Source organism: Physeter macrocephalus, chromosome 3 (assembly GCF_002837175.3).
Source record: "Physeter macrocephalus isolate SW-GA chromosome 3, ASM283717v5, whole genome shotgun sequence".
Classification (NCBI taxonomy): domain Eukaryota; kingdom Metazoa; phylum Chordata; class Mammalia; order Artiodactyla; family Physeteridae; genus Physeter; species Physeter macrocephalus.
The window spans coordinates 13,416,839-13,440,404 of NC_041216.1; the positions used below are offsets into that span (position 1 = coordinate 13,416,839).

The window sequence follows — 23,566 nt, forward strand, 5'->3', positions numbered from 1 at the left end:
GCATTCTTTCATAAGACATGGCCACCAAAACTAGAGGGCAAAAAAAGATAGAGAAAGTTATGGAGTAGATGGTAAAAGTTCTCATCACAAGGGAAAAAACTGTGCAGTGATGGATGTTAACTAGCCTTACTGTGATCATTTTGAATGTATACATATAATGAATCATTATGTTGTACACCTGAATTAATACAATGTTATATGTCAGTTAAATCTACATTTTTGTTTTAGAAAAGAGAAAGAAAGTTATGGGATTCAGGAAACAGGAGAGTCAACACAGGAGAGAAGCAAAGAGAATTCCCGAGTGGCTGTAAGGAACATTCTAGGATGACAACTGGGCTCCAGACATAGCATCTGGATGCCACCTATCCAGATTGGAGCACTATGACTCAAGAGAGAGACACACTGAAGACTGTTGCATTCAAGAACTCTGCTGCTCTTGTATCCTCTTTTGTGTCTGCCTCAAAGTAACAGAACAATCCCTCAAAATCTAAGTTGTAACAAAGTGGAGTGTATTTCAAAGAGTAGACGATGATGTGATATACATATATATATGAATATTACTCAGCCATAAAAAGAATGAAATAATGCCACTTGCAGCAACATGGATGGACCTAGAGATTATCATACTAAGTGAAGTAAGCCAGACAGAGGAAGACAAATATCATATGATATTGCTTATATGTGGAATCTAACAAAAAAAAATGATACAATGATACAAATGAGCTTATATGCAAAACAGAAATAGACCCAGAGACATAGAAAACAAATTTATGGTTACTAAAGGGGAAAGGGGGGGGAATAAATTAGGAGACTGGGATTAATATATACATACTACTATATATAAAATAGGTAACCAATGAGGACCTACTGTACAGCACAGAGAAATATACTCAATATTTTGTAATAACCTATAACGGAAAAGATTCTGAAAAAGAATATATATGTATATATGACTGAATCTCTTTGCTATATACAGGGAAAAGAATCTGAACAAGAATACATATATATATATATATATGTGCCACAACTACTGAGCCTACGCTCTAGAGCCCGTGAGCCACAACTACTGAGCCCATGAGCCGCAACTACTGAAGCCCATGTGCCTAGAGCCTGTGTTCCGCAACAAGAGAAGCCACTGCAATGAGAAGCCCGCGCACCGCAACGAAGACCCAACGCAGCCAAAAATAAATAAATTAAAAAAAAAAAAAAAGCAGAGCACAGACAGGGTGGAAAATTCCAGATACCCATTACTCCCCTACAAAAGCAATGATCTCTTACTGTTTTAACTATTATTACTTTTCAGTTACATATGAAATATACATTCATCGTTTTTTTTTAAAAAAAAGACAGGCAGAAACAATAAAAAGTACAGCTTATTTCCAACACCAAGCAAAGACCATTAATATTTTGAAGTATTTACCCTCACACCATTTTCTCTATAAAACATGTTTTATAAAAAATAGCACACCAGGGAATTCCCTGGTGGTCCAGTGGTTAGGACTCCATGCTTCCACTGCAGGGGACACAGTTTCTTTCTTTCTTTTCTTTTTTTTTTCAGGGTATTAAGGCAAACAGGGCCACCTAGAATCTTTATTCAAACGGGAATCAGCGCTTGGACAGAAATCACAGTTCAACAGCAAAAACTTTCTCTTGCAAGTGCTAAGCCACGGCCCCTCCCCACGGCCATCTGCCCATAGCAATTATCCCTGTCTGCTCTCCAGCTTCACGGCCCCTGCCCCGCCTGCCCTGGTTGAGCCAGAACTCCTGACCCATCACAGGAGGGGGCGGGAGGGCCACAGGAGCTCAGCTTCTGCACACCCAGGTGGACCATGGCCTCCTGGCTAAGCAGGCACCGCATCCTCCCTGGCGCCCTCTGAGGTCCCAGCCTCTGGCAGCATCAGATCTGAGCCAAGCTGAGCCTCCTGAGGACGGTGGGGATGGGGGCTTCTGGGGGAGTCGAGGGAAGGAGGGCCAGGGCTGGGGAAAGGTGCCTTCCAGCTCCCGGCCCCCATCTAGTGCAGAGGCCCAGAGGCCTGACTCTCCTGATCTTGCCCCAGCATCCCCTCCACACAAGGTCAGTATATGTTCTGCCGACTGCATAGAATGGCCTCTTTGATGAAGGAGAAGACAACCAGGATCCCTAAGCGTTTGCCCCGCTTGCTTTTGGTGAAGTAATTGGAGACCACATCATCTCCAGGCTGCATGGTGGCATGCAGGACGTTCTCCCCAGCTGATGGTGACACAAAGAACGCAAACGGGATTATCCACAGAAAGTGAAATAGGCCAGGACCTCTGAGAAAGGATAATATTCCTCTGCAAAAAACTGAAACGCTAGGTAATGATTCACCACCACTAGCCCACACGACAGGATGAAGTTAGGCGAGGTGAGCATGATGAAGGGGAAGGTCTGGAGGAGGTCAAAGTAGACCAGGTAGACCAGGAAGAGGCCCACGCCAATCATGTAGGTGGGGAAGCGCTCGAAAACGTAGAGGCCAATCAGCACAGCTGTGGAGAACCAGATCCTATATTCTATGATCCTGCGGGTGGCCACTGTGTATTCTTCTATCAATTCTGCCAGGTAATAGAGTCCGGCTGCGACGGCCAACGTGATGAAGAGCGACAGCCAGCTCAGCACATACATGAACCACGTGGCGCCCTTGCCTTGGCCGCCCGCCCCTCGACAGCCGGGACCAGCCTGCGCGCTCGGGCTCCGGCGACACGGAGCCTCCGCCACCGCCGCCGGGTTCCCGCCTCCGGCACACAGTTTCAATACCTGGTTGGGGAACTAAGATCCTGCAAGGTGTGGGGAAATTAAAAAAAAAAAAAAAAAAAAAAAAAAATATATATATATATATATATCAATCATACCATACACGTTGTTTTTAAACTTTTTTTTCCCCCACATAATAATTATAACTCATATCTACATAATGTTTACTATGGGTCAGGTACAATTCCAAGTAGTTTTACATGTAATAATTCATTTAGTCCTCATGATAATTCTATAAGGAAGGCAATATTAGTACTCCCATTGAATGATGAGACTGAAGCAGAGAAGTAATTTGCCTAAGGTCACAAAGTCAATAAGTTAACGAACTGGCACATTTTTCCATGTTGCTAAATTCATTTTCCACACATTTTCTTTTTTTTGAATGGCTGCACGATATCCATGCAGCCATTTTGTGGATGAAGTATCATTTAATTATTCCACTTACTTTTATGAGACATCTAGATTATTTCTATTTTTTGATTTATACAATCACTAACATGGTAATGTAGTATAAGATGCCTTATACTATACCTTTGTGCACAATCCTTAATTATTTCCTTAGGCTAACTGCCCTCAAGAACAGTTACATTGATTTTTATTTCCTCCAAAGAGGTGTTCCTTTCTCTATGTTCTCCATGACCTTAAATGTAAATTTTATCACTTTTGCCTACAGCAACATTTTATAATTCATTTTACCAGTTCTGAGAAATAAATCCAAGCACTAAAGGATGAGTGATTTCTCTAGAGTAAAAGAGTCAGGGTCTAAAATCTACCCCCTTTCCATGCTCTCCTGCTTTTTACAGATGCTGAACCTCATAGCTTATACACTAACTCATCGCAGAGGAATGAGAAGTGTTAACCTGGGACAAACCAGCTAATGCAGGCAAAATTCTTATGGTCTACAAGTCAGCATTCACTAATTCACTCACTCATTCATTCAATAAATATTTGAAAGGTTAGTATATGAGTAGTACTAAGCAGGGGTTATGGGGTTCACAGAAAAAAATATTTAGAACAAGGCTAAATAAAACATTTAGCACATAACCTGGCACATGATAATTGCTCAATAAATCAGTATTTATGTCAGGCACTCTGCTAAATGCCAAATAAGTGTATTCTCTCCTTTAATCTCTACAACAACCTCCAGGAACTGTTGTGGGTTTTTTTTTAATCATCCCCATTTTGCAGATAAGAAGACTGAGGCCTAGAGAGATTTACCCAGCTTGAGCAACATACTTGTGGTGTTCAGATTTGAACTGAAGACTCCAGAGTCTGTGCTCTTAGACCTTATACTATATTACAAAATACAATTTCTCCCCTTAAGAAGCATATAGCCTTATTAATAATACTAAAATTGAAAACAGCTATCAAGTGTTAAGCACTTATGTGCCAAGCACTGTGCTAGGCCTTTATGCATATTGATCATTTAATTCATAGGACAACTCTATGAAATACTCTTGTAATTATGCTTGTTTTATAGATGAGAAAATAGATATTCTGAGAGTTTAAATAACTTGCCCAATAGACAAATAGCTCTTAAATAGTAGCACTAGAAGCCAAGATATACAAAGAATTACTGTATAGGGAACATGATGAAATGTAAAACAAGTGATGCTATTTAGCTACCATCAAGTTGCAGAAGTCACAGGAAAGAGACTTCGTGACCTTCTTGTGTTCCAGGAATGATCATAGAAGGATAGAAAGGGAAAATCCTGGTGGTTTGTCAGGCCCTGTGTTGAAAGCCTTCACAAAGGTCAGTTCATTATATCCTCTTTGTGATGAATGTATTATTATTATTCTAAATTTGACAGACGAGGAAATGGATTCTCTGGAAGTGATGCAATATGTCCAAGGTCACATAGCTAGTAAATGACATAGCTAGAACTCGAACCTATTTGTCTCTCAAATCTGAGCCCTTAAGCACTGTGTTACATACATTATTTGATCTTGCTTTTTGGTTGTGTAGGTGTCACATAGCCAGAGATGAGTGGAAAAGGCAAAAGTGAAAGGGTATTAAGGAAGATAATACATAAGCAAGAGTATTGAGTTACATCCAAGAAAAAGGAAGCAAACCTTCTTGTTCAGTGCTAAAGATTCATTTGTTTTGGGAAGGAGCCCTTTGTTTGCATACCTTTGGTGACTACACAAACTGTATAAATGTCTGTTTCTGCCATTATAATGGGAGCTATTAAAGACAGGGACTATATCTTAGCCTCTGCTGTAACCCAGTGTCTAGCATAGTGCTTAGCTTGTAGTTCCAGCAGAGAGGTTGGAAAAATAGGGAGTAGTCACATTGCATAGATCTCTGGATGGCAATTAAGGTAGTCCACAGAGCAAATACCCTAAACAAAATAATAGGTACTCAAATCCAACAGGGCATTTAAAGGATAAAATCATGATGCATAGGAGTTATCCCAGGAGTACTAGGATGGCCCAACAGCAGATAATCTGTCAATATAATTCACCACATTGATGGACCAAAGGGTAAAAATTATTATTTTTTTCATACTTAGAGAAACTTGATGCAGTAGCATTAAGGTCAGGACTAAGTCGTGGATGCTCATTATTAGTGTTATCTAGAGTCTTGGAGAGTCTGGCCAATTCTTTTAGATGAGAAAAAGTGAAAGATGTATGTACTCTTTTGCTTGCCATTCTTGCCAATGATATGATAGTCTACATGGAAAACACAATATAATCAGCAGGCAAACTATCAGAACTATAAAAGAGTTATTATCAAGTTTGCAAGAATAGAAATCATCTTGCAAATTTCAATAGTGTTCTTCTCTATTAGGAATAACAACCTTAAAATGTAATAAAAAATATAACACAATCTACAGTAGCAACTAAAGTCTATAGCAAAGATTTGCAAACTCTTTCTGTAAAGAGCAAACAGTAAATAGTTTCTGTTTGGCAGGTCATGTGGTGTCTGTTGCAGCCATTCAACTCTGTCACTGTTGAACAAAAGCAGCCATAGACAGTATTAAATGAATGAATGTGGATGTTCCAATAAAATTTTATTTACAAAACCAGAGCACAGGCTGACATGCACAGGTGTAGTTTGCCAACTCCTGGTCTATAGTAATTGGCCTAAAAACTGTGGACTGAAGAAAAACACACGACCTAAAAGTTGCAAGTTAAGTTTTATTCGGGACCTGAGGACTAGAGCCTGGGAGATAGCCTCTCAGATAGCTCTGAGGAACTACTCCGAAGAGGTAAGGGAGGAGCCAGTATATATAGGAGAGTTTTTGCTGAAAAACCATGTAGACGAACATCAAACGATTACTGCTAATCACAAGAAACAAACATCTCAAGTTAGTGATTTTAGAGCTTTTCTACATATGGGAAGATGCAAGATTCTGGGCTCACTGAAATTTTTCCTTAGATATGCAGTTTAACTCTCTAGGGCCAGTATCCTGAGCACAGAATATTTCCTATTTTCCTCTATCCTGAATTCTCCTCAGGGTGCACTGTTGTGGGTGTGGGGAGGTGGCTGTAGTGCCTGATGCCTTGATGGCAGGCAACATTTATTGTTTACTGGAATGGCAGGCAAACTTCCCTTACCACAAAGCAATGCCTAAGAAGTTTATCAAGGAAAAAAACTAAACTCCATTCAGGGACATTAGAAGGCCTGAATAAATGTCATAATTCATATAACTTCAGTAGTGTAAAGATTTTATTCATTTATTTAACAAATATTCAGAGTGGCCACCATATGCCAGGCATTGTTCTGGGTACTAGGGGTGCAGCAGAGAACAAAACAGGGCACCTATCCTCACGAATCTTACATCTTTAGCAGAGAAGCAGTGATTAAATAATCTAAAGTTGGATAGTAATAAATGCTATGAAAAAGATTAAATAAGAGAAAGAAAGAGTGATGAGGAGTGAGGGTGCTACTTAATTTAGGATGGTCAGGGAAGGCTTTCCTGATGTTTCAGCAAAGACCTGAAAGAGATGAAGGAAGCCTGCCACATTGAATTCTGGTAAGGGAGTGTTCCATGCAAAGATGTCAGTTCTCCCCCAAATTAATCTATATGTGTTCAATGAAATTCCAATAAAAATTCCAGTAGTAATGTTGAGAAACTAAAACCCACTCTAAAATGAATATGAAAGAATAAAGGTCTATGAAAGCTAAGTCTATTTTCAGAGGGAAATAAAAGTAGGGAGACCTGCCCTACTGGTAGAACTGGCTCTACCACGAAGCCACAGTAATAAAAATATTGTGTTGCTGGCACTGAAACAAAGAAAAGGATCAACGGAATAGAATGGAGAGCTTATAAATAAAGTATATACATGGGAACTTAATATGTGATAAAGGTGGCATCACAAAACACTGGAAAGATTGTTTTTCTGACAGTTATAGAAAAATGAATTCACTGTATAGAGAAAAAAGCTGAATTTTTACTTGAAACTATGTTAAAAGTGGACTCCAGATGGATTAAAGACATAAATGTGAAAGTTAAAACTATAAAGCTAATATTAGAAAATATAGGAAAATCTGTTACCCAGGTATAAATAAAGACTTCCTAAACAAGACTCCAAATTCTAAGGTCAAAATTTAGGACATCTGCTTAATTAATGACATCACAAAGTTAACATGAAGGTTGCAGACTGGGAGAAGGTATTTGCAATGTTTAAAACAAACAAGGAATAATGTCTAGAATATACACACAATTCCTACAAACTAAGAAGACAGGAAATCAAATTTTAAAAAAGTAGGCAAAGGATATAAATAGGCACTGGGAGAAAGTATTTGCAGTGTTTAAAACAAATAAAAGAATGTCTAGAATATACAAAGAATTCCTACAAATCAACAAGACAGGAAATCAAATAGGAAAATAAGCAAAGGATATATAAATACCTTAGTTTCACATACTAAGCATACAAAAAAAAAAGAAAAAAAGGGCTCAAATTTAATTATAATCAGAGAAATGCAAATCAAGACAGCCAAGAGCTGCCACTTTACTTCCACCAGACTGGCAAAAATTAATAGCACGTATGTTTGTTTTTGTTACTCTGTAGACAAAGACTTATAGATGGGTGCAAAAATAAATCCTCTTTTGCAACGTAGAACTCATTGCTCAGTATGAGTTTTGATACAGATAAGAAGGAACATGGTACCTGAAACAGATTCAAGTGGTGGGGGTATTAATAAACACAAAGGTTGCTTCCAGGACTATAGAATCGATAATTTAAAAGCTTAAGATATGTGGGAAATTATCAGCTATGCTGATTTAGTACTCTAATGTTGACATGAAAAAAGATGACTTCCTTTTTTAGGCTTCTATCTTGAAAACACAGTGTCTGGACTTTAAAAAGGTATCGGCATATCCCAACGATCTGTACTGTTCTAAGCTATGATAGCTTAGGAGTGAATATGATTTGAACTTAATGCATGTTTAGAGGGTGTCTAAAATTCAGAAGCAGGCAGATCCATTTCCTCTGACCCTAAACATGGTCCAAAAGTAAATTGCTTGAGGAAATTGGATCCCAAAGATCACACGTGGGGAATTTTGGAGTATGTCCATATTCCATTGGAGATCAAAGAAGCCCAACTAAAAGAATGGGAGACTGACTGACTGACATGACAACTGTGGACTGAGCAAAGATTCTTTTTGAAAGGGCTATCTTGAAGAGTATGACTCAAACACTGGAGGAACTAAGGTGATTGGCAGTGGAAGGAATCAGAATGTGTGAAATGCCTTAAAAATTTATTGACTTAAATAATTTGCCATATATAAGAACATAAAAAAAGAAAAAGAAAACTGGAAGAAATGAGAAAGATGCTAACACCGAAGATTGGTGGTTATGAGTTCTTGTGTACTGGTGATAGGAATTAGCACGGCCATTCTGAAAAGTAACCTGGCCATTTTTGGCAAATTGAGCACGCCCAATTGCATAGTTCAGAGGAATATTCACGTCAATATACAAACTTGCTTATTTTTGCTTATTTTTTTTTTTTTTTTTTTTTTTTTTTGCCACTGTGCAGCATGGCATGCGGGATCCTTAGTTCTCTGACCAGGGATCGAACCCATGCCCCCTGCAGTGGAAGCGTGGAGTCTTAACCACTGGACCGCCAGGGAAGTCCCTAGTTTTGCATTTTTAATAGTAATAGAGAGTTGAAGGCAATCTAGAGTTCTATCATCAAATGAGTGACTGAGAGGGAAGAGATATGGGAACATATGTGTATGTATAACTGATTCACTTTGTTGTAAAGCAGAAACTAACACACCATTGTAAAGCAATTATACTCCAGTAAAGATGTTAAAAAAACTTAAAAAATAAACTTATATTAAAATAAATAAATAAATAAAGTAAAAAAAAAAAAAAGAGTGAATGAGTAAAACATGGTGGATGCACAGTGGCTATGTACCTGGAATCTGGAGCTAGACCGCTGGAGTTGAAATTCAGGCTCCACCACTTACAATAGAAGTAAAAATTTGAGTAATCTGCGCCTCATTTTTATCTACAAAATGGGAGTAATAATATCTACCTCACAGGGTTGTTGGGAGAAGTATGAGTTAAAACATTTAAACCATCTGAAACAGTTAAGCACTATTTAAGTACTAATATTACTGTTAACATGAAAGCATATGCAAGTTCAAGTTGTAAGTTAGGTTTACGTATAGCAACAAGAGAATATCACAAAAGCAATAATAATTTTAAAAAGTAAGAAAAAACATTTATTTATTTACTTTTGGCTGCGTTGGGTCTTTGTTGCTGCGCGCGGGCTTTCTCTAGTTGCGGCGAGCAGGGGCTACTCTTCGTTGTGGTGCACGGGCTTCTCATTGCCGTGGCTTCTCTTGTTGTGGAGCACCGGCTCTAGGTGCGCGGGCTTCAGTAGTTGTGGCACGCGGGCTCAGTAGTTGTGGCTTGCGGGCTTAGTTGCTCCACAGCATGTGGGATCTTCCCGGACCAGGGCTTGAACCCGTGTGCCGTGAATTGGCAGGCGGATTCTTAACCACTGAGCCAGCAGGGAAGTCCCAAAATGGAACATTTATGGCATAATATCATTTATGTGGATTGAACATACTTACATAACTCTACAGATTTTACAAGCGTCACAGACATACATTGAACATATCAGAATGGGTGCCTATAGGATAGAATGAGAATAGAGTTTAGGAATAAAGTGTAAGACTACAAAATAAGAAAGGGACCTTGCTTGAATCATCCTTCTAATATGCTATGAAAGGAGGAACAAGATTTACTCATGAAATCTGCAACTGAAGGGGGTAAAAGCTATCTTGAAAATATGCAAGGGAAAGCCAAGAAAAGGATCCCAGAGCCAGAGAAATACCAGCTAACCAACTTGGAAGCTACCCTATCTTTGAACTTACCCTTAAATGAGATAACACCATCCTTACCATTTAAGGCAGCTTTGGACAGGTTTTCTGTTACTTGCCCAAAACCTCTTAACAGAGTATTCATACGATCTTTCAAGTGGCAAACCGAGGTCCAAAGAGAATTATGATCTATCCAATGTAATACCTCAACTGGGGTATTATCTCAGTGGAGGTTCCAGAAGAAAATGAAAATTTTGAGTGACCAACCATTTTTAAAAGGCCAATCTCTCTCCAGTGTATTAAAAACTCTACAAGTGGGCTTCCCTGGTGGCACAGTGGTTTAGAATCCGCCTGCCAATGTAGGGGACACGGGTTCAAGCCCTGGTCTGGGAAGATCCCACATGCCGCGGAGCAACTAAGCCCGTGTGCCACAACTACTGAGCCTGTGCTCTAGAGCCCTCGAGCCACAACTACTGAGCCTGCGTGCCACAACTACTGAAGCCCGCGTGCCTAGAGCCCACGCTCCGCAATGAGAAGCCCGTGCGCCGCAACAGAGTAGCCCCCACTCGCCGCAACTAGAGAAAGCCCGCGTGCAGCAACGAAGACCCAACGCAGCCTAAAATTAAAAAAAAACAAAACGCTATAAGTATTAAAATAATCAACATTTATCCCACTCAGAACCGTTATTTTTAAAAATCCATTAAAAGTCAAATGATAAATGGCAAATTATATAAAAGCTGTTTACAAATTAATAAAGACAAACAATGAAGAAAAGGGAATTCATTTAAGAAAAAAATGTCCAATAAACATATAAAAATTTAAACCTCACTGATGAGTATTTTTAAAAGAAAATTAAAACCAGTTACCATTTATCATCAAATGGGAAAAATAAGTTTTCACCGTCACACCCACCTTTGGCAACTGTGTTGGAAAACTGGTAGGAATGAAAACTGGGACATTTCTGGAAGGCATCTGGCAATGCATGGTGGACGACTTAAAACAAGGCACACTCTTTGACTCAGCAGTTTCATGGAATTTATCCTAAAGAATCATCATGGATGACAACAGAAATTTAATTAAAAACACTAGCATCACAGGACAGTTTATAAAAGCAAAAAATTGGGATCAAACTAAAATTCCCAAAGTAGGGGAAATCAATTAAGTTACAGAAAATCCAAATGATAGGATACAAATAGCAGTTACAATTATCAGTATTTAAATACAAGCTCTGCTAATTTGTAGCTGTATAGCTCAGGGAAAGCTAATTACTCTCTCTGCACCTCAGTTTCCCTGTAAAAAATGGGTCTGTTGCGAGGATTAAATTAGTAAACATACCTAAAGCACTTAGGATAGCACTGACACATAATAATAACCAAAAAAAATTTTTTTTAACAGAAGAGGGACTTCCCTGGTGGCACAGTGGATAAAACTCCATGTTCCCAATGCAAGGGGCCCAGGTTCAGACCCTGGTCAGGGAACTAGATCCCACATGCATGCCGCAACTAAGAGTTCACATGCCACAACTAAGGAGCCCGCCTGCTGCAACTAAGGAGCCCATGTGCCGCAACTAAGGAGTCCTGGAACTGCGACTAAGTAGCATGCCTGATGAAATTAAGACAAGGAGCAACCAAATAAATAAATAAATAAATAAATAGTTAATTAATTAATTAAAAAAAACCCAGAAAAACATTGTAGCCTAATGTCCTGGAAAGATGTTAATGATAAATTAAACAAAAAAAGGAGATTACAAACCAGTATATATACAATATTTTTCTAAAATAAATATATCTCATATACATAAATTTCCAAAAATAAAGACTAGAAGGATATAAAACAAATAAAAATAGTACATCTCTTTGAATAACAGGATTACAGGTTTTCTTATTTTTGTCTGAATTTAAATTTTTTTCAATTACAAATATGTGCTACTTTTATGAAAGGTAAAAACTATCATCTCTATCAAAATTAAAACAAAAAACTGTCATATTTTTGCTCCAGTTGATGAGTCCATCCCAAATTAGCAGGGGAATGGGGTAAAGAATCAGAATCATAGACATTTCTCTTTATAGCCTTTATTACCGCACAATACAAACTCAGTCTCTGTTTTACAAACTTACACAGAAATGGCAAAACAATTAAAAGATTTTTATTCCCCAAAGCTATTTTATTCCAGTTTCCCCTCTTTATGCAGAGGGATTATCTAGATTCTCCATGTCATCCTTAGTCTTTAATTTAGAAAGGCTGTCACAAAAGTGAACTGGCCATATGAGGAAAACAGTGCAAAGAACCAACTAAGTTCTCATCGTCCTCCTTCCTGAGGGAAGAATGCCTGGCTGGCAGTGGTGAAATAGGGCAATTATAACATCTTTTTTTGTAACAGCTGAGGACAAGCCCCAGTGGTGGACAGACTGCCTTGTCACATGAGCCTTTTGGGGTCTATCTTCTCTAGGTGAACCAGAGGTTTCAGCTGCTCTGCAAAGTTCCTCATGTCATCAGACACCACATCCTGCCCAGCTGGTGCAACAACACTTAGTTCCACAAGGTAGGAGAGTGACAAGGCCTCAGTGTTGTCTGTGTTCCCTGGTGTCAAGATGCGGAAGATCTTGTACACCACGATCTTCATGATGCCCTTACGGAACAGGTGTCCCCTGGCAACAAACTCATGGTCCATGCGGAAGCCCATTTCCATCAGGAAGTCAGTAAGGTTCTCAGATGTTGCAATGTCCACGCAGTTACGCACCAGGGCATGGCGGTTCTTGTCTCCCATTTCTGGCTGTCCCAGGTAGCGCAGATGCCAGGGTGCCCCTGCTCTATCCATAGAGCGTCGAGCCCTTAGAACAAACGGACTGGCCTGCTGCCCCTTAAGGAGGAATACCATCTCGTGGTCAAGGAAAGTCTCAGGTTCCATGTTATCACACAAACCACGAAGGCGGTGGATGAGGCTTTCCAAGCTGTGATCTAAAACACTTCCTGAAGAAGGAAAAAAGTACCATTGAGTCCCATCTTTCATTCTGGGTAATGGAAATAGCAAAAGATTGAAAAAACTTGAATGAAAAATCAGAACAGTTTAGTGCAATGTTTTGTAAAGCACAGGCCCAATATATGAGATTTTAGAGGGGTTATACTGCCAAGATATTATATTACAAGTTAATCCCTTTTCAATTTTTTGCATTGTCTTATTTGGTACTAGAATAGTTAGGCCTTCTCTAACAATGCTAATCTCCAGCAGGCTTTGGGCTTTAACAGGCAACAGTATCTACCTAGAATAATAATACTGTTTTGTTATTTATTTTAAAAATTATCTTCTAGTCTCAGAAAACAAAATTTTTCCAGTGACAGAAAAAATATAACATTTCCTTTTTATGTAATATATTTAAGTAAAAGAGAATGAACTGCTTCAGAGAAATACACTGTCCTTTGTTCTCATCTTATTCTTCCTCCTGGCAGCATTTCACATGGCTGTTATATTATACCCATTTTGAAATCTATTCTTCCCTCAGCCTCTGGGACACAAATCTCTCTTGGTTCTTCACCTAACTCACTGACCATTCCTTTTAAGTCATCTTTGCTGGGTCTTCATCTTCCCAAAATATTGGAGGATCCTAGGACTCAATCCTGGTCTTCGTCTCTATCAACAATCTCTTCCTCCCTCGGTGACCTAATTCAGCCCTATGGTTTTAAGTATCATTTATGTTCTGAGGACTACCATATTTATATCTCATGAACTACAGACTCATACATCCAACTGTCTACCTAACTTCTCCACTTGGATGCCTAAGACATCTTCATCTTAACATGTTCAATATCAACCTGTTGATTTTTCCTCCAAAATCTTACTCCTCCTGCAGTTTTCCCCATCATAGTAAATGGCAATTCTCTGCTTCCAGCTGCCCAACCAAAAACCACATAATCAGCTTTGACTTCTTTCTTTCTCTCACATCCTACATCCACTCTGCATTTTTTAAATATATGCAGAATCCAGTTCACTCAATCATTTCCACCTAGTCCAAGTCTCCATCATTTCTTGCTTGGTCTTTGCAGTACCCTGCTTCTATCCTTGCCTTTTTCTTCTCTCCTCCATACAACAGCCAGCTGGTTTTTAGGACATAGGCAGATAATGACACTTCTCTGCTCAGAACCCTCCAATGGCTTCCCATGTCACTCAGAATAAATCCCAAATTCTTTACCACGGTCTTCAAGGCCCTACAAATTGTGGTCTCTGCTACCTGACGTTGATCATTTCCTTCTACTATCTCCCAGATCACTCTCTCCAACCACAGTGATTTTCCGGCTGTTTCCTAAAAATGCCAAGTGTTTGACAATGTATTTCTCTTCAGAGCCCCTTCCCTTAGTCCCTATGCTTAGAATGTTCTTCTCTCAGACACCTGCATATCTCACCCCATCACTTTGTTCAGATCTTTGCTCAAATGTCACTTTATCAGAGATCTCTTTTCTCATTGCCCTAAATAAAATAGCATTATCTCCCTCCAATCTCTTTCCACTTCCCTGCTTTACTTTTTAGCATTAGCACCTCAATTTTTTAGTCATCTTTCAATATATCAATTATGTATTGACTTTTAAACATCTTTCTTCCTCTACTGCTGATACTTACTCCAATGCTAGGAACATATTCATTTATTGACTAAATCTGTTAAAGTAAATAAAAATATACTACTGTAACTATGGTAAATATTGACAGTGGGACTCAAATGACTACATTTTTGGAAATGGGTAGTGTTGGAGGGAAAGCAACAGATCAGGTCCCTGTAATCATAGGACAGATGACGATGGGAGCAAGGAATGGGTCCTACATTGGATACATTGTGTCCTACATTCAGGACAGTGTCAGACATGTGTTATTTCATACTTCAAACATTTAAGGAGCTTTGTAAGTGCTGGTTCCTTCAACATATACTTACTGAATACTGTGCCAGGCACCATGCTAGGAAGTAGGGGGTCCAGCCCTCACAGAGATTACAGTTTAGTGGGGGAAACAAAAAATAAATAAGTAAACAATTAAACAGAAATACAGGGAAATAAAAGGGAGATGGGAGAGAGGAACTGATGGGGGTGGAGAAGAGGAGACCTCTCTGAGGGCTTGGAGTAGTCAGAGAAGGTCTCTCAAAGGGAAGGACAACTGAGCTGAGGACTGAGGGATAAAAATAAAATGGCTATTTGAAGGGCTGGAACAAAGTATAAGGGCAGAGGAATCAAGTGCAAAGGCCCAGAGGTAGGAAAGGGCCTGGGGAATGCAAAGAAATGAAGGGATATCAGTGTGGCTGAAGTGTGGTAAGCAAGATGGAAGATGACAATGAACTGAGGATTTGGGATGGGCCAAAGCACACAGGTCTTATGTACAGCTCATGCTAAAGGCTGTATTTTATTCTAAGGCCATTGGGAAGCTATTAGCTCCACACTTTATTCTCCACACAACAGGGAAAGAGATGACTGGATTTACATTTTAAAAAGATCATTCCAGGAAAACTGGTAGAGACTCTTCAACAAGACATGGTCATGGGAAAAAAAGTGGGAATGAGGGGAGACTGGTCCAAGTTAAAAGAGGCTTAAGAGACACAGTTATCGAATGTAATGCATGAAACGTGATTATACCCTGGATACAAAACACATTTTGAGGGCAAGATAGGGGGAAACTTTTGAATATGGACTAGATATTAGATGATATTAAAAATACATTATTGGGCTTCCCTGGTGGCACAGTGGTTGAGAGTCCGCCTGCCGATGCAGGGGACATGGGTTCGTGCCCCGGTCCGGGAAGATCCCACATGCTGAGGAGCAGCTAGGCCCGTGAGCCATGGCTGCTGAGCCTGCGCGTCCGGAGCCTGTGCTCCACAACGGGAGAGGCCACAGCAGTGAGAGGCCCACGTACCGCAAAAAACCCCACAAAAAACAACATTATTAATTTTTTAGATAATAATGATGGTATTGGGGTTATGAAGGAAAATATCCTTGATTTTTATTTTTTAGAGATGCATACTGAAAATGTTTTGGGGTAAAATGTTATGAGATCTGAAACTGTCATTTTTTTAAAAAAATTTTTTGGCTGCAAGGCATGTGGGAGCTTAGTTCCCCAACCAGGGATCGAACCCGCACCCCCTGAAGTGGAAGTGCGGAGTCTTAACCACTGGACCACCAGGGAAGTCCCTGAAACTGTCTTTAAAAACAGCAAAAGAAAAAAGAGAAAGCAAATATGGCAAAATGACAGAAACTGAAATCTAGATGACAGAAATGGAGTGTTCATTATATTAGTCTCTACTTTCTTTATGTTTGAATATTTTTAATACTAAAACAATTTTTAAAAAAAGACTACTAGCTGTTGTGTGAGAAGAGAAAGACAATCAAAAGTGGAAGCAGGGCTTCCCTGGTGGCGCAGTGGTTGAGAGTCCGCCTGCCGATGCAGGGGACGCGGGTTCGTGCCCCGGTCCGGGAAGATCCCACATGCAGCGGAGCGGCTGGGCCCGTGAGCCATGGCCGCTGAGCCTGCACGTCTGGAGCCTGCGCGTCCGGAGCCTGTGCTCCACAACGGGAGAGGCCATAACAGTGAGAGGCCACACACCGCAAAAAAAAAAAAAAAAAAAAAAAGTGGAAGCAATGTAATAAGTATAGGGTTACTAAAATAGTTCAGGCAAAGGATGATAGACCAGGGTGTCGTACTGCAGGTTGAGAAAAGACTTATTTAATACATATTTTGGAAGTAAAATGAATAGAATTAGAAATGGACTACATGTGGGGGTAAATAAAAAATGGACATTGACTCCTGAATGCATGGCTCAAGCAACTGGTGAATGACAGTGGCACTTACTGAGATGGGAAAGACTGAAGGAGGTGCAGCTTGAGGAGTGAAAATTAACAACCCTATTTTGTTCACAGTAAGTTACTAAATGGATGATCTGAATTAAAGCCTAAACTCTTGCACTAAACATTGTATGACCTCCTGAAAATCATTACCCCCTCTGGGTCTTGAGTTTTCTCATCTGGGAAAGTTACTTCACTTCTATTTCCTGATCTATAAAATGGAGCTAGTTAACAGTATCATAGAATTACCATATGATCCATTAATCTCACTTCTGGGTATTTATCTGAGAGAATTTGAAGCAGGATCTTGAAGAGACATTTGCACACCCATGTTCACTGAGCATTATCCATGATAACCAAGAGGTGGAAGCAACCCAAATTTGACAGATAAAGAAAATGTGGTACATACACAATGGAACATTATTCAGCCTTTAAAAAGGAGATCCTGGGGCTTCCTTGGTGGCGCAGTGGTTGAGAGTCCTCCTGCCGATGCAGGGGACACGGGTTCCTGACCCGGTCCGGGAAGATCCCACATGCCGCAGAGCGGCTGGGCCCGTAAGCCATGGCCGCTGGGCCTGCGCGTCCGGAGCCTGTGCTCCGCAACGGGAGAGGCCACAACAGTGAGTGGCCAGCGTACCGCAAAAAAAAAAAAAAAAAAAAAAAAAGGAGATCCTGTTACACGCTACAATATGGGTTAACATCGAGGACATTATACTAAGTGAAATCAGCCAGTGTTAAAATGTCAAATACTGTAATGATTCAAATGATAAATGGCAAATTATATAAAAGCTGTTTACAAATTAATAAAGACAAACAATGAAGAAAAGGGAATTCATTTAAGAAAAAAATGTCCAATAAACATATAAAAATTTAAACCTCACTGATGAGTATTTTTAAAAGAAAATTAAAACCAGTTACCATTTATCATCAAATGGGAAAAATAAGTTTTCACCGTCACACCCACCTTTGGCAACTGTGTTGGGAAACTGGTAGGAATGAAAACTGGGACATTTCTGGAAGGCATCTGGCAATGCATGGTGGACGACTTAAAACAAGGCACACTCTTTGACTCAGCAGTTTCATGGAATTTATCCTAAAGAATCATCATGGATGACAACAGAAATTTAATTAAAAACACTAGCATCACAGGACAGTTTATAAAAGCAAAAAATTGGGATCAAACTAAAATTCCCAAAGTAGGGGAAATCAATTAAGTTACAGAAAATCCAAATGATAGGATACAAATAGCAGTTACAATTATCAGTATTTAAATACAAGCTCTGCTAATTTGTAGCTGTATAGCTCAGGGAAAGCTAATTACTCTCTCTGCACCTCAGTTTCCCTGTAAAAAATGGGTCTGTTGCGAGGATTAAATTAGTAAACATACCTAAAGCACTTAGGATAGCACTGACACATAATAATAACCAAAAAAAATTTTTTTTAACAGAAGAGGGACTTCCCTGGTGGCACAGTGGATAAAACTCCATGTTCCCAATGCAAGGGGCCCAGGTTCAGACCCTGGTCAGGGAACTAGATCCCACATGCATGCCGCAACTAAGAGTTCACATGCCACAACTAAGGAGCCCGCCTGCTGCAACTAAGGAGCCCATGTGCCGCAACTAAGGAGTCCTGGAACTGCGACTAAGTAGCATGCCTGATGAAATTAAGACAAGGAGCAACCAAATAAATAAATAAATAAATAAATAGTTAATTAATTAATTAAAAAAAACCCAGAAAAACATTGTAGCCTAATGTCCTGGAAAGATGTTAATGATAAATTAAACAAAAAAAGGAGATTACAAACCAGTATATATACAATATTTTTCTAAAATAAATATATCTCATATACATAAATTTCCAAAAATAAAGACTAGAAGGATATAAAACAAATAAAAATAGTACATCTCTTTGAATAACAGGATTACAGGTTTTCTTATTTTTGTCTGAATTTAAATTTTTTTCAATTACAAATATGTGCTACTTTTATGAAAGGTAAAAACTATCATCTCTATCAAAATTAAAACAAAAAACTGTCATATTTTTGCTCCAGTTGATGAGTCCATCCCAAATTAGCAGGGGAATGGGGTAAAGAATCAGAATCATAGACATTTCTCTTTATAGCCTTTATTACCGCACAATACAAACTCAGTCTCTGTTTTACAAACTTACACAGAAATGGCAAAACAATTAAAAGATTTTTATTCCCCAAAGCTATTTTATTCCAGTTTCCCCTCTTTATGCAGAGGGATTATCTAGATTCTCCATGTCATCCTTAGTCTTTAATTTAGAAAGGCTGTCACAAAAGTGAACTGGCCATATGAGGAAAACAGTGCAAAGAACCAACTAAGTTCTCATCGTCCTCCTTCCTGAGGGAAGAATGCCTGGCTGGCAGTGGTGAAATAGGGCAATTATAACATCTTTTTTTGTAACAGCTGAGGACAAGCCCCAGTGGTGGACAGACTGCCTTGTCACATGAGCCTTTTGGGGTCTATCTTCTCTAGGTGAACCAGAGGTTTCAGCTGCTCTGCAAAGTTCCTCATGTCATCAGACACCACATCCTGCCCAGCTGGTGCAACAACACTTAGTTCCACAAGGTAGGAGAGTGACAAGGCCTCAGTGTTGTCTGTGTTCCCTGGTGTCAAGATGCGGAAGATCTTGTACACCACGATCTTCATGATGCCCTTACGGAACAGGTGTCCCCTGGCAACAAACTCATGGTCCATGCGGAAGCCCATTTCCATCAGGAAGTCAGTAAGGTTCTCAGATGTTGCAATGTCCACGCAGTTACGCACCAGGGCATGGCGGTTCTTGTCTCCCATTTCTGGCTGTCCCAGGTAGCGCAGATGCCAGGGTGCCCCTGCTCTATCCATAGAGCGTCGAGCCCTTAGAACAAACGGACTGGCCTGCTGCCCCTTAAGGAGGAATACCATCTCGTGGTCAAGGAAAGTCTCAGGTTCCATGTTATCACACAAACCACGAAGGCGGTGGATGAGGCTTTCCAAGCTGTGATCTAAAACACTTCCTGAAGAAGGAAAAAAGTACCATTGAGTCCCATCTTTCATTCTGGGTAATGGAAATAGCAAAAGATTGAAAAAACTTGAATGAAAAATCAGAACAGTTTAGTGCAATGTTTTGTAAAGCACAGGCCCAATATATGAGATTTTAGAGGGGTTATACTGCCAAGATATTATATTACAAGTTAATCCCTTTTCAATTTTTTGCATTGTCTTATTTGGTACTAGAATAGTTAGGCCTTCTCTAACAATGCTAATCTCCAGCAGGCTTTGGGCTTTAACAGGCAACAGTATCTACCTAGAATAATAATACTGTTTTGTTATTTATTTTAAAAATTATCTTCTAGTCTCAGAAAACAAAATTTTTCCAGTGACAGAAAAAATATAACATTTCCTTTTTATGTAATATATTTAAGTAAAAGAGAATGAACTGCTTCAGAGAAATACACTGTCCTTTGTTCTCATCTTATTCTTCCTCCTGGCAGCATTTCACATGGCTGTTATATTATACCCATTTTGAAATCTATTCTTCCCTCAGCCTCTGGGACACAAATCTCTCTTGGTTCTTCACCTAACTCACTGACCATTCCTTTTAAGTCATCTTTGCTGGGTCTTCATCTTCCCAAAATATTGGAGGATCCTAGGACTCAATCCTGGTCTTCGTCTCTATCAACAATCTCTTCCTCCCTCGGTGACCTAATTCAGCCCTATGGTTTTAAGTATCATTTATGTTCTGAGGACTACCATATTTATATCTCATGAACTACAGACTCATACATCCAACTGTCTACCTAACTTCTCCACTTGGATGCCTAAGACATCTTCATCTTAACATGTTCAATATCAACCTGTTGATTTTTCCTCCAAAATCTTACTCCTCCTGCAGTTTTCCCCATCATAGTAAATGGCAATTCTCTGCTTCCAGCTGCCCAACCAAAAACCACATAATCAGCTTTGACTTCTTTCTTTCTCTCACATCCTACATCCACTCTGCATTTTTTAAATATATGCAGAATCCAGTTCACTCAATCATTTCCACCTAGTCCAAGTCTCCATCATTTCTTGCTTGGTCTTTGCAGTACCCTGCTTCTATCCTTGCCTTTTTCTTCTCTCCTCCATACAACAGCCAGCTGGTTTTTAGGACATAGGCAGATAATGACACTTCTCTGCTCAGAACCCTCCAATGGCTTCCCATGTCACTCAGAATAAATCCCAAATTCTTTACCACGGTCTTCAAGGCCCTACAAATTGTGGTCTCTGCTACCTGACGTTGATCATTTCCTTCTACTATCTCCCAGATCACTCTCTCCAACTACAGTGATTTTCCGGCTGTTTCCTAAAAATGCCAAGTGTTTGACAATGTATTTCTCTTCAGAGCCCCTTCCCTTAGTCCCTATGCTTAGAATGTTCTTCTCTCAGACACCTGCATATCTCACCCCATCACTTTGTTCAGATCTTTGCTCAAATGTCACTTTATCAGAGATCTCTTTTCTCATTGCCCTAAATAAAATAGCATTATCTCCCTCCAATCTCTTTCCACTTCCCTGCTTTACTTTTTAGCATTAGCACCTCAATTTTTTAGTCATCTTTCAATATATCAATTATGTATTGACTTTTAAACATCTTTCTTCCTCTACTGCTGATACTTACTCCAATGCTAGGAACATATTCATTTATTGACTAAATCTGTTAAAGTAAATAAAAATATACTACTGTAACTATGGTAAATATTGACAGTGGGACTCAAATGACTACATTTTTGGAAATGGGTAGTGTTGGAGGGAAAGCAACAGATCAGGTCCCTGTAATCATAGGACAGATGACGATGGGAGCAAGGAATGGGTCCTACATTGGATACATTGTGTCCTACATTCAGGACAGTGTCAGACATGTGTTATTTCATACTTCAAACATTTAAGGAGCTTTGTAAGTGCTGGTTCCTTCAACATATACTTACTGAATACTGTGCCAGGCACCATGCTAGGAAGTAGGGGGTCCAGCCCTCACAGAGATTACAGTTTAGTGGGGGAAACAAAAAATAAATAAGTAAACAATTAAACAGAAATACAGGGAAATAAAAGGGAGATGGGAGAGAGGAACTGATGGGGGTGGAGAAGAGGAGACCTCTCTGAGGGCTTGGAGTAGTCAGAGAAGGTCTCTCAAAGGGAAGGACAACTGAGCTGAGGACTGAGGGATAAAAATAAAATGGCTATTTGAAGGGCTGGAACAAAGTATAAGGGCAGAGGAATCAAGTGCAAAGGCCCAGAGGTAGGAAAGGGCCTGGGGAATGCAAAGAAATGAAGGGATATCAGTGTGGCTGAAGTGTGGTAAGCAAGATGGAAGATGACAATGAACTGAGGATTTGGGATGGGCCAAAGCACACAGGTCTTATGTACAGCTCATGCTAAAGGCTGTATTTTATTCTAAGGCCATTGGGAAGCTATTAGCTCCACACTTTATTCTCCACACAACAGGGAAAGAGATGACTGGATTTACATTTTAAAAAGATCATTCCAGGAAAACTGGTAGAGACTCTTCAACAAGACATGGTCATGGGAAAAAAAGTGGGAATGAGGGGAGACTGGTCCAAGTTAAAAGAGGCTTAAGAGACACAGTTATCGAATGTAATGCATGAAACGTGATTATACCCTGGATACAAAACACATTTTGAGGGCAAGATAGGGGGAAACTTTTGAATATGGACTAGATATTAGATGATATTAAAAATACATTATTGGGCTTCCCTGGTGGCACAGTGGTTGAGAGTCCGCCTGCCGATGCAGGGGACATGGGTTCGTGCCCCGGTCCGGGAAGATCCCACATGCTGAGGAGCAGCTAGGCCCGTGAGCCATGGCTGCTGAGCCTGCGCGTCCGGAGCCTGTGCTCCACAACGGGAGAGGCCACAGCAGTGAGAGGCCCACGTACCGCAAAAAACCCCACAAAAAACAACATTATTAATTTTTTAGATAATAATGATGGTATTGGGGTTATGAAGGAAAATATCCTTGATTTTTATTTTTTAGAGATGCATACTGAAAATGTTTTGGGGTAAAATGTTATGAGATCTGAAACTGTCATTTTTTTAAAAAAATTTTTTGGCTGCAAGGCATGTGGGAGCTTAGTTCCCCAACCAGGGATCGAACCCGCACCCCCTGAAGTGGAAGTGCGGAGTCTTAACCACTGGACCACCAGGGAAGTCCCTGAAACTGTCTTTAAAAACAGCAAAAGAAAAAAGAGAAAGCAAATATGGCAAAATGACAGAAACTGAAATCTAGATGACAGAAATGGAGTGTTCATTATATTAGTCTCTACTTTCTTTATGTTTGAATATTTTTAATACTAAAACAATTTTTAAAAAAAGACTACTAGCTGTTGTGTGAGAAGAGAAAGACAATCAAAAGTGGAAGCAGGGCTTCCCTGGTGGCGCAGTGGTTGAGAGTCCGCCTGCCGATGCAGGGGACGCGGGTTCGTGCCCCGGTCCGGGAAGATCCCACATGCAGCGGAGCGGCTGGGCCCGTGAGCCATGGCCGCTGAGCCTGCACGTCTGGAGCCTGCGCGTCCGGAGCCTGTGCTCCACAACGGGAGAGGCCATAACAGTGAGAGGCCACACACCGCAAAAAAAAAAAAAAAAAAAAAAAGTGGAAGCAATGTAATAAGTATAGGGTTACTAAAATAGCTCAGGCAAA

General features: G+C 39.9%; 2 protein-coding genes, 1 non-coding gene and 1 pseudogene across 5 annotated transcripts in view; 1 reads left to right on the top strand and 3 right to left on the bottom strand.

Moving 5' to 3' along the window:
• Positions 1 to 2,075: 2,075 nt before the first annotated feature.
• LOC102988842 (protein TEX261-like) lies at positions 2,076 to 2,641 on the bottom strand (annotated as a pseudogene).
• Positions 2,642 to 7,758: 5,117 nt separating this feature from the next.
• On the top strand, positions 7,759 to 7,884 carry LOC112065370 (small nucleolar RNA SNORA40). Its single transcript, XR_002891997.1, has one exon. It is a non-coding gene; the product is annotated as a small nucleolar RNA SNORA40 (small nucleolar RNA).
• Positions 7,885 to 12,129: 4,245 nt separating this feature from the next.
• On the bottom strand, positions 12,130 to 13,334 carry LOC112065318 (mediator of RNA polymerase II transcription subunit 18-like). Its single transcript, XM_028487386.2, has one exon. The coding sequence runs from the start codon at positions 13,061 to 13,063 to the stop codon at positions 12,470 to 12,472; it is 594 nt and encodes a 197-aa protein (XP_028343187.2). The 5' UTR covers positions 13,064 to 13,334; the 3' UTR covers positions 12,130 to 12,469.
• Positions 13,335 to 18,974: 5,640 nt separating this feature from the next.
• The window catches only part of LOC102986303 (mediator of RNA polymerase II transcription subunit 18), a 6,804-nt gene continuing 2,212 nt past the window's right edge, over positions 18,975 to 23,566 (bottom strand). For all 3 annotated transcript variants that reach the window (XM_007100898.2, XM_055083407.1, XM_028487396.2), the window contains exon 3: positions 18,975 to 19,888. In XM_007100898.2, coding sequence (XP_007100960.1) covers positions 19,335 to 19,888 — 554 coding nt within the window. In that variant the 3' untranslated portion in view covers positions 18,975 to 19,334. The remainder of the gene's footprint in view (positions 19,889 to 23,566) is intronic.